We start from the raw sequence: 11,950 nt of genomic DNA, 5'->3' as shown, positions 1-11,950 counted from the left end.
TTATTTTATTCACATTTTATACAGGTAAAAAAAGCTTACAGAGGGTACATCATAATAAATGAACGCTGACAAGAGCTGTACATAATATACTATAAATGGAATAAAATGCAGAGGAAATACTATTGCAATAAATAATATAAAAAATGCACTTAAGTTATCACACTTGGAAGAATACTGTTTCTTGGACACTTTTCTGAACTGCGCAATACCACAGAGACTGCTGCTGCATTGAAGCAGTGACTTGACCATGGCAGTTCATCTCTACAAACTAATCAGATTGATCATTCGATTGTAATCACTCGTCGGACACAACCTTGAAGACTCGTGTGTCGTCACCTTCGTTTTCCAGCTCCCGGATGCTAATTGGCCAGGCTAAGAACCATAACGTAGCCTGACTTAGCCCGTGAGAACTCGGAAACCAAGGAGGCTCCAGTGGTGGGTAGGCCTGAATACAATACTGATTTGCTTGGTTAGCCTGTCGACTTCAGCAGGCTACTAACCAGACAATGAGTATTCCGAAAATTTATTGTTCTCATGCATTCAGCAATCGCAACTCCTAAATCACTACATAATATTACACAAGCCAGCCTTAGTCTTAATGAAGGCTAGCTTTATTCCATTTAAAGCCAGCCAAAATCTTATACTTATTTCCCCTGACCACCAAAGCAAAACTTCTACTGGCGCTTTACTAGACAGAGATTGAGCGCTGGTGGCGATGGGTGTATGGCAGGAATACTTGGAACGCGCTGGAATTCATGGATAACGCAGAAAATATATCAATGATTATGAATTCCAAAAGTGTGCAATTGCTTAAATTCACAGAAATTACAACTAAAACAGTTTTTTAGTCATTTTCAAAATTTAATCATTCTCTGCCGGCTGTTAGTTTTACCAGTTGAGCTTTTGAAATATAAATATTTAATCGGAGTTGAAGTGGCACTGATTCCTTATCAACTGAAATCTCCAATTACTATTCTATAAGAGAAATTAGCCTCAGTTCATTACGAGTGCAAATAAGAACAATCATTCCTGAATTAACATTAAGCCACAGATGTAATTATATGTAATTAATAGTGGTTTGGCACCAGTTCAGTGAAAGGTTTGGCCGACGCATACTTAGTCTTGTTCACAGGGACTTTAAGGGTCTTAACAACGGAAATTGTGATATGTCCTCGTCAACGGAATATGAATTTGATGAAAACATAAATACGTTTTTCTGACTTATGAAATTTTTGCTAGCCTTAAACTGATCATTGATGTCAATAATGCCCATTTTTAATACTACTGAAATATACACATGGGATTCAGAATTCTTGTATTTGTTGATCACTAATGAATTTTCCTATAGAGAACATTAAGTTCCTAAAGTGCCAATGTAGTAACGAGCAGGGAAAATATTTTCTGCATCATTGTCTTGACATGACCTTTCTGATGCTGCATTTCGGCTAAACAAAACAATTGTCCCTTATCTTCAAGCAGCATCAGTTAATTCATTTGAGGAAAACAAAACCATGGACATGGTGTCTTTCTAAGGATATAGAAACATTCATACTAACACTTGTGTCAACCATGTAACCTTATTAAGCAGCTGAAGACAATTATCAAGTGTTCAGGGAGAAATAGCAGAACGTTTGAGGTGCTAAGAAATGAAAATGCCATTTGTAATGCCTCCGAAGTAAATGCAAATTGACTGAAAGGTCGTAAGCAAAACCAAGTAATTAAAAAATAAATTGAATAAAGCAGTATACAAAAAATGCCTTAAGTTTTCCTTAAACTTTCTAGTATGTCGTCTTACAACAAAAGTTCAGTGGCACCTGTATCACACACAGACGGACAGACACGGACAGAGAGCACACACAAATACTCTTAGTGAAAAATAGGAGAAGCGTCTTGGCACTACTATAATTTCTATAGATTTTCACAGACATAGATACGCATACTCACTCCTTATTAACACAGACTTGCTATTTGAGCGTTGTAGTAGACACATGGCTAAACTAATATAGATAATTAGGAAGACATCTTTTCAGGCTCACCTTCTTGCATACATCATTTAGCTAACATTAAATTGCCAGGGTCAAAGTCTCCCCTTCTTAATGTGTCATGTGAAGGATGCTTCTTACTATAACACTTATAAAAGCACCATGGTAGAAGACTTAAAAGTAAAAATTACTTAAGTTGTAATTAAGAAAGAAAAATGAATGTGGTGGGAAGCTTTTTACGGGGTATGACAAATCCCCTACAGTCAGTGTCTTCACCGTTTATATTTTCTGCCCAAAATCTTTTGTAGCATTGGTTGGGCTCCACAGTCCTTGGGATCGCACTTCATCATACCATCATGACCACATCTGAAAAAGGAAAAAAATTGTGAGTGAAAATATTCTTCGACGAAGCATGGTTTTTTATCATTGCACCCCTGTACCACCATTCAATGGAAACTAAGTCATTAGCATGACTTTTATTTTAAACTTTAGCTCAAAATCAGTTTATCTTAAAATGAAATGTTCTGGATCACCAACCTGCATTCTAAACATGGTCCTGAGGCTTCTTCAACTATCTCGTCAGGGTGGTAATATCGATCACCTATTTCACACATCGTCACTTTCTGGGTCCTCTGAACTGGAGGATAAAATGGTATTGGCGTTGTTGTGGTAGTAACATTGACAACGGCTTGCGTTACAGGGCATTCATAGCGGGGACAACAGAAACCAGCAATAGGTTCTTCATAACATCCTGGTATAGGAGGAGGACAAGACTGCTGCAGACAAATTATATCTCCACGGAAACAGAAACAGAAATCACAAGGATCATCTCGGGGTATCTGTTGTGCGGAGACATATACCTTACCATCAAAAAGGCATGCTCCAGGCCCTAAGACAAAGTCTGTTGTGGTATCTGGAGATGAAGTTGAAGCACTTGGTGTTTGATAATCTGGATAAGTCTGACCTGGGTATGGAGGGAATGGGGCTGGAGTTTTACTTGTTGCAGATGTAGAATAGTAATCTGTTGCTGTTGAGGATGAAGTGGATGAATCTGTTGCAAATGTGGAGTAATCACCAGTTGCAATTGAGGATGATGGAATAGGTAAATCAGTATATGATGCCACAGATGAAGTGGGTAAGTCCGTGGCATATGTGGAGTAATCACCTGTTCCAGTCGAGGATGATGAAATAGGTAAATCAGTAGATGATGTCACTGATGAAGTGGATGAGTCTGTTGCAAATGTGGAGTAATCACCTGTTCCGATAGATGATGAGGAAATTGGTGAACCAGTAGATGATGTCACTGATGAAGTGGATGAGTCTGATGCAAATGTGGAGTAATCACCTGTTCCGACTGATGATGAGGAAATTGGTAAATCAGTAGATGATGTTACTGACGAAGTGGATGAGTCTGTTGCAAATGTGGAGTAATCACCTGTTCCAGTTGATGATGAGGAAATTGATAAATCAGTAGATGATGTCACTGATGAAGTGGATGAGTCTGTTGCAAATGTGGAGTAACCAGGTGTTCCAATCGAGGATGATGAAATTGGTAAATCAGTAGATGATGTTGCTGAAGTCTGTGTTGTAGACGAAGAAGAATCAGGGAAAATAATAGAGTCTCCATCCATGGATGTGACTCCATCTACCAGTGCTGTATCTGTTACATTGTCAGTAGATTCTGTCTCCCCCGTATATTTTCCAGTTGAGGTAGTAGCAGCTGTGGAGCTGATGCCTGTAATATTATGGCCAGAAGGTTCAGTTACCAAGGAGAGGGCTGAGACTGTAGTTGTGGTCTGGTCATGACCAGTCACCTTATCAAAACTATCACTAGAAACTTCTGGATACTTGGCTGTTGATGATGACAGTACCCCTATAATTGGTCCTCCCTGAGTAACAGCGGTGTCACTACCAGTAATCTCTGTTCCAGTAACGGCTAAAGTAGCTTCAGTTAAATAGCCTGATGCTGTAGAATCAGTGCTTGGCTCTTCAGTTTCAACTGATGAATAACTTGTTGAGCCTGTTACAAGTGATGATATTGTAGAAGAATGTATGGTTTCATTACTCACAGCTCCAGCAGGTACAACTGTCACAAAGTCACTTGTAGTAGAGGAGTCTGTAATTTCTGGCTTATATGTCTGAGAAATGTCATCAGGATCTTGTTCACTACCTTGTGGTACAGTGCCACTGCCAGGTATGACAGTTATTTTTTCAGGTTCATATGTTTCTTCTGTGACAGTAAATGACACTGTTGCACTAGGATGACTGGTTGTATCCAAACCATCAGTTGCAACAGATGCCTCTGTAATCGTGATGCCACCTTGATCTTTACCATCGAGTGTTGTGCTTGAGATTTCAGTGACCAAAGGACTCCCAGTAACTGTAATGCTGCTAGATGTAGGGGAACTTGTAAGCAGAGTGCTGTCACTGTGGCTTGGAGAAGTTTCACTACCTATAACTGGTGTTGTTTCTGCAACATCAGGTGTTGGTGTACTTGAGCTGATAAAGCTGTCTATTGTTTCAGCTGGAAAAGAAAGAACAAAATATTGTTTTCATAACTTGCAAATTGTGATTCTGTACAAACAAGGTAGAGAAGCTAATGATTAAGTAAATGCTAGGTTTATAATAGTAGCCATAAAATTCTTGAATAAGTATAAAAATATTTTTTGACTCTTTTTGGGAAAAAATCAAAGGTTATAGAATCAATAGATTTATAGATGAACTAAAAAGTAAAAAGTGAAACTAAAGATTTGACCTTACCACATTCATAGTTATCTGGGCAGCATGAGTTATTACTCTGTGTTAAAGGACGGCAATTGTCCCCTGGAGGAACACATTGTAATAGAGCACATACAATTTCACCTCCTAAGCAGTAGCAATCTGTGCATTCATCCAGACTTGGTACATACTCGCCATCAGCATAAATTTCACCATCTCTTGTGCATGTGGGAGAATCTGTTACTGTAGGGTCTGTGGGTTGAGCTGCAAGATAAAAATTTTGTGTGAATTGTCTAAATTGCATTAGTTTTTTGCCAATAAGAAAAAAATTATTGATTTGTCATATTTGATACCCTACTTTTTTCTAAATCTGCAGAGTTGACTATTTATCAAGAGATATAATAAAAAACTTGTTAAAACATTCTTTGCTAATGCATCTCTAATTATTTAAGAGGTTTCTAGTAGCAGAGTTTGAACTGAGCAATGAAGATATAGAATGGTTGACAATGCTTAATTACTTCGTAAAAAGCTATACTTACGACAATTGTATGATGGGCAGCACTCATCAGTAGGAGGAATAGTACTACACCGAAGGAATCCTGGAGGAGCAGGAGGACATGATGGCTTTTGACATAAAACCATGCCATTGCTACACTTGCAGTTCTCTTGGCATAAAGATGATGATGGTACATTAGTGCCATTTTCATAGAGTGTGCCTTCAATTAAGCATGGTTCACCCAATAATGATACAAGTCCTGAATCCCCAGCTGTTGTGGGTGATACTGTTGTTGTGATAAGTGAGACTTCATCTTCATGAGTAGTTTGTCCTAAAATACCTGTGGTTGTTCCATATGAACCCTCTGGATACTCTGTAGATGTGCTTTCAGTTCCTGGTGGGAACTCTGTGGGTAATGTATCGATCCCTACTGAAGGTCGTGAAGTATCATCAGTTTCTTCTGGTGTTGAAGTTTCTCCTGTAAGATCACTGATGCCTTCATCAACTTCTTCACTTACACCTGGACCCTCACTCGTTCCAATAGGACTGTCAGTCTGATCAGCAACAGTTGTAGGATCTGTGGGTTCTTCTGTTGATGATGAATGTGAGGGAGCAGAAGTTGCAACTTCAGTAGATGTTTCTGTGTCATAATCTGTATCAGTTGAAGACTCAACAGTACTAGAAGAAAGTGTTGTCTCTTCTGTTCCATTACCTGGGTATATAGCAGTAGGTAAATCAGATGTTTCAGGATAATCTGGATATTCAGTAGTTGAAACATTTTCTGATGGGTGCATTGTTGGGACTGCATCACTTACTGATGTTATCCCTGTAGATGTTTCCTGAGTGTCTGGTACTTCTGAGACTATAGTAGTATGTTCTGAAATATCTGTAGATGTCTCATGAGTGCCTGGTTCTTCAGGATAGAGTGTAGTATTATACTTTGAAATATCTGTAGATGTCTCCTGAGGACTTAGTAATCCAGGTGAAAGTGTAGTAGGATATTCAAATAAAGTATCTGTAGTTGTTGTACCTTCAGAATCAGATGAACTGTCACTCTCAATTAGGTCACTAGTAGATACCTCTTCACTGACTGTTGATGAAGTTACTCCACTGAGAATGTCAGATGGATATTCAGATGTCTCATAAGTGTACCCTGGAGTTACAGTTGGTCTCAAGTCTGACGTTTGTGTAGAAGCAGTAGTATCCAGTGTTGTTGAACTAGTCTCTTTGTCATCTGCTGAAGTAGGTGGCATAGTCCCAGTTATTTTAGTCTCAGTGGGCTGGTCACTAGATGTTCCATTTTCCTCGTCAATAGCTGGATATTCAGTTGTTGGCTTGATGGCTGTTTGTGTACTGTCTGGGTATCTAGTAGTTGATCCATGTCCTGATGGGTACCTTGTGGATATCACATCATCAACCGGTGTTGTTTCAGTTTCTGGATATTCAGCAATTGTAGTGTCAGTATAATTTGGCCCATGAGTATATATTTCTTGCCCCAACATAGGTACTGAAGTTCCTTCAGGTTGAACATCACTTTGATGTTCAGTTGTTCCACCAGCATGCGCCTCTGAACCAGTAACATCTGGTACTGTGGAACTAGTTGTTTCTTGTTCATCAAGAGTAGTGGAAGGCACTTTTCCATCTCCCTTTTCAGGTTGGTCAGTAGATAATCCATATCCATCACCTGTTACCGGATATTCAGTTGATGGTACAGTAGATTCTTGGAAGTCATAACCTGTTTCACTTGAAGTATCTGTTGTTGCTGCAGTATCTTCAGATGGATATGTAACAGTTGTTGAACCAGGGGTTGTTGGGAACACTATAGGGTGTTCAGAGGCTGGAGAATCTTCTGTGTATGTAGCTGTTGATCCATCACCCGATGGGAAAATTGTGGAAACTTTATCACTTTCAGATATTTTGTCTGTAGATGTCTCTGAAGTACCTGTTGAGTATTCTGTAGATACTTCAGTGATTCCTAAGGGATGCTCGGTAGATATGCCATCTCCTTCAGGAGAGTGTGTAGTAGGCTGCTCTGATGGTATATTAGTGCTTGTTTCATCTCCATAATCTTCTGTTGCTGAATAGTCTGTGGTGGTTAAGTAATCAGTAGATGATTCATGACTCACAGTAGATAATGTAACTCCAGACAGAGTATCATTTGTTGGCTTTAAGTCTGCTGTTTCTGTAGAATCAGTTGTTTCTGATACAGATGAGATAGTAGTTTGTTGGTAGTCCAAAGTAGTGGAAGGTGCGGCTACTTCAGTATCATCTGGCTTGTCAGTATTAATTACTGACCCATCATCTATAGTTGAATATTCAGTTGCTGTGTCACCAATTTCTGTAGGTGAAATAGTCACATACCCAGGAGTGGATTTTTCTGTTTCTTCTTCAGCTTCAGTTGTGGTATCAGGAACAGTTTCAGAAGCATCAGAAATTTCAGCAGAAATGGTCACTACTTCAGTAGTTGTGAGCACGTCATCAGGATGTGTAGATACATAGACTTTTGTTGGCTCTGTTGAAATTCCACTGATTGTTGCTGCTCCATCTTCATCTGTAATTCCATATGCTTCTGTAGTAGTTTCATTGCTAAATTCACCTTGATGATCAGTTTGAGGTGTGGTGTGGTCTTCAGTGCCATCAGTATCCTCTGTAATCATTAAATCAATACACCTGTAATTCTATAATGTATGATGGTCTTCCCTTAAAAATACTATCTTATTTATACAGATTCAGAATATTTACAAAAACTACATTAAAACAACAAAATCTTATCAGAAATACAAAATATCTTACCACATTCATAGCTCTCTGGACAGCAACTTCCTTCACGCACAACTAATGTTTTGCAGTTCTTACCCTCAGGTTTTGGGCATTCTAAGGTTGCACACACGACTTCCCCATTTAGGCAGTAGCAGTCTGTACATAAGTCTTGGCTAGGAACAAACTCACCATGGGCAAAAATAGTCTCGTTTTGCAGACAGACAGGTGTTTCAGTGGTATTTGTAGTCAGTGAAGCTGGAGGAAAATTGTTTTGTTAATTACATTTTACTTTATATGGCACATTTTTTCAAGATCTGTAATCTGTGATACAAATAAAGATCAAGGAAAATACTAGATGTACTTACGACAGTTATATGTTGGACAGCATTGTTCAGGATCTTCAACAGCTTCACACCGAAGGAAAGATGGAGGTGGTGATGGACATGGCTTGAGTGTGCATGCTATAATGCTGTTATGACAAGTACAAGACTCCTGACAAGGTGTTCGTGGTGGTATATTTTCACCATTGGCATAAGTAGAGTTATTGAACATGCAACTACCTTCTCCAGGTATGCCTTCTGGAAATCCAATTGATGTTCCTGATTCAGTGGTAGTTTCATTAGAGGATGGCTTTGCTGTGGTATACTCAGTTTCAACGTCTGGTTTACTGGAAGTAGTTCCATAGCTTGGTATTGGATAATCTGGCTCAGATGTATCTGTTGCATCTGGTGCATATGTAGTGATCCCCACATCAGATTCTGAGCCAAGTTTACTGCTATCATCACTTGTAACTGTAGTTTCCTCAGTTTCATCAGAGGTACTAGGGTCATGGTCAACTACAGGATAAGATGGCTTTGTTGTGACATAGTCAGTTTCAATGTCTGGTTTACTGGTGGTGGTATCATCACTTTCTGGTGCTTGTGTAATATTCCCAACATCAGAGTCTGATTCAGGTTTGCTGCTCTCATCACTTATAGCTGGAGTTTCTACAGTTGTAGGACTCTCTGTTCCATAGGCACTAGATGTAGGTACAATTGTTTCATCTTCACCATCACTACTTGGTTTATCTGTGCCTGTTACATTCTCAGTTGATTCATCAGTGTACGTTTCAATAACTGGAGTAGTTGCAGTTACATCATATTCCCCAGGTTCTGGCTTACCAGTACTGGTGTCACCTCCAATAACACTATCAGAACTTGTTTCACCATATGATGGGGTAGAGGTAATGTAAGCATCATCTTCAGTAATATCAGAAACTGGTTTGGTAGTAGAAACTCCATCCTCAGTGCTTGGTTTACCTGTGCTTGTTGTGTCATTAGTTTGTACAGTATCAGGGGAAGTCACTGATACATGTGGTTTGCTAGTACTAACTCCTTCATCAGTCACAGAAGTGTCAAAGCTTGGTTCTTCACTAGGATATATGGTTGTGACATATACATCACCAGTACTTGGTGTCTCAGTGCCAGTTTCATCACCTTCATCAGGTTTTTCTGGGATTACTCCAGATGTTGGAGTGTATGAACCTGATTCAGTGACAGGGATGATTGTTGGATACTCCAATTCATCGTCACCATCAGAGCTAATTTCACCAGTTTCACTGATAGAAACATCACTAGAAACTTCTGTGCTGCTGGTTGTAGTGACGTTTGTGTCACCACTTACAGTAGTTTCACTGGTAACATCTGGGAAACTGATTTCTACTCCACTAGCAGTTTCTGAAGTTTCTCCATACTTTTCTGTTGTTGTCAAAATGGGAGTTGTCATAATTGCATCATCGGGAGCTGTTGTTCGAGTTTCCATGGCAGAAACTGGACCTGTCATCATGGTACCTGGAGAGTCTGTAGATTGACTGGTAGAAGCTATATGGGTAGTTGATGGAGTTACTTGTTCATCAGTATCATTTGTCTTCACCTGATCTTCTATTTCAGGCATAACAGAGTCTGCAAGAAAATAGGAAAGGGTTTGTAATTTATAGTAGTTTGTAATTTATCAGTGTTTCTTTAAAAATGTTATTTTAGTCATTTAGGTAAATTTGTTTAGAAGCAATTACAGCATAAGATTAAAACATTACATACCACACTGATATTTAGTTGGGCAGCAGCTACCTGGTGGTCTTTCCAGGGGCTTACAGTTTTCTCCAACAGGTGTTGGGCATTCAAGGTAAGCACATATAATCTCTCCATCCAGACAGTAACAATCGGTACACAGATCATGGCTAGGAACATATTCTCCTTCAAAGTACTCGATACCATCACGAACACACACTGGAGAGTCAGTGGTATCTGTTTGGTCTGGAGCTGAAAAACAATAAAAATCTTTTTTGTACTGATAAAATGAGATGTAAATTACACATTTGTGACAAGTATTTCAAATATATCTAAAAACATATAAGTAATTATGGTTAAAATGTGAAAGTTTTAACTATAGAAAGTTTTGTTATAATTTTGAATCTGAAATTACTTACGACATGTATAGCTTGGACAACACTCCCCTTCAAGGATACCAGACACACATCTTAGAAAAGCAGGTGGTGCTGGAGGGCATGCTAGTATTTCACAGGAAATGTTTCCATTGTAACATACACAACTTTCTTGGCATTTAGAGCTTACTGGAACTGAAGACCCATTGCCATATTCATTCCCATTCACTGAACATTTGGATAATTGAATGTCTGATGGCTCCTCAAATGGAGATTCTGTAGGATTCTCATCACTTGATGAAACTGTAGTTACTAAAATCTCCGTTGGTTTTCCAGTATGAACTGTACCATCTTCCGGTAAAGTAGTGTATGTTTCTTCTGTGGGCGTGGTATATGTAGATGTTTCAGCATCAACTACCTTATCAGGGTATGTTTCTGTCACAAAAGGAGTTTTTGTGGAAATGTCAGAAGTTGATGCTAAAGTTGTTGGCTCCTCTTCACTTACTGTTCCTACAGTAGATACCTCCTCTGCTGTTGCATTAGATGTCCCACTAGATATTTCTGCTTCATCTGGTGTTTCAGTTTGTATCTCATGAGTTGGTTTACTTGTTGTTGTGCTGTCACTTGTGGAAATGTCTGTTGTGCTGTCAGTTGTTGGTTGTTCTGATGATGCTTCTCCATCACTAGGCTTAACAGTAGATTCTGAACTGTCACCTGTATCGCCAGGAGATACTTTGTCATCTCCAGGCTGTTCTGTATAAGTGTCACCACCATCAGTTGGTTCTGTGGGCAATATTAATTCTGTAGGTTCACCTGTGGATGTTGGTTCATCTGTTGCTTGATCAGTTGATTCTCCAGTTACATCACTATCTGTAGGTTTATCTCCTATTATAGGTTTAATAGTAGTAAATCCAGTGCCTTCCTGTGCAATAGTGGATTCTTCTTTTTCAGTGTCAGTTGGCTTATCAGTGTATGTTTCAGTCACTTCCGGCAAATCAGTTGGTTTGTCAGTTGATGGTTCTTCAGTATATACCTCAGTATCTGTTGGCTTAGTATCTCCTTCATCCACTGGGACATCAGTAGAAGTATCACCTTCCATTGGTTTTTCATCAGGTATAGCAGTAACTGCTCCATCTTCAGGGCCTGTTGGTTTGTATGGTGATGTAACATCAGTGGGGCTATCAGTTACCACAGATGTATCTGTTTGGTCCTCACTTACTGGTGATGCTTCAGTGAAGATTTCATCTGTTGATCCCTCAACAGATATCCCACTCTCTGGGAATTTTGTGGTAGGTGTTTCATCTTCATCAGTTTTATCAGATTCTGGTTTTTCAGTTAGTATTCCACTGTCAGTTGTGTTACTAGTAGAATAGTCTTCAGTTGTGGGTGTTTTACTTGTAACTTCATCATCAGGTTGGTCAGTTGATGCAACAATAGTGGTGTCATAATCTGGTTTTTTGGTATCTGTCTCACTATCTCCTGGTTTATCAGTTACCATTTCACCTTGTTCTGCTGTAAGTGTGGATGTGTCTACTGTACTAGATGTTTCATCTCCAGGAAAGTCATCAGTTGTGG

The 11,950-nt window shown here is 39.2% G+C and overlaps 1 protein-coding gene across 1 annotated transcript in view; it reads right to left on the bottom strand.

The window, feature by feature from the left end:
• Positions 1-2,102: 2,102 nt before the first annotated feature.
• Positions 2,103-11,950, bottom strand: part of LOC136846036 (serine-rich adhesin for platelets-like) — a 152,831-nt gene continuing 142,983 nt past the window's right edge. The window contains 8 exon segments of the mRNA XM_067116691.1: positions 2,103-2,348; positions 2,520-4,506; positions 4,743-4,964; positions 5,240-7,843; positions 7,990-8,211; positions 8,322-9,896; positions 10,032-10,253; positions 10,421-11,950. The exon segment at positions 10,421-11,950 is cut by the window's right edge and continues 2,176 nt beyond it. Of these exon segments, the coding sequence (XP_066972792.1) occupies positions 2,255-2,348; positions 2,520-4,506; positions 4,743-4,964; positions 5,240-7,843; positions 7,990-8,211; positions 8,322-9,896; positions 10,032-10,253; positions 10,421-11,950 (8,456 nt within the window). The 3' untranslated portion in view covers positions 2,103-2,254.

This window comes from Macrobrachium rosenbergii, chromosome 2 (assembly GCF_040412425.1).
Source record: "Macrobrachium rosenbergii isolate ZJJX-2024 chromosome 2, ASM4041242v1, whole genome shotgun sequence".
NCBI classification, from domain to species: domain Eukaryota; kingdom Metazoa; phylum Arthropoda; class Malacostraca; order Decapoda; family Palaemonidae; genus Macrobrachium; species Macrobrachium rosenbergii.
This window is presented reverse-complemented; position numbering and strand designations above follow the sequence as displayed.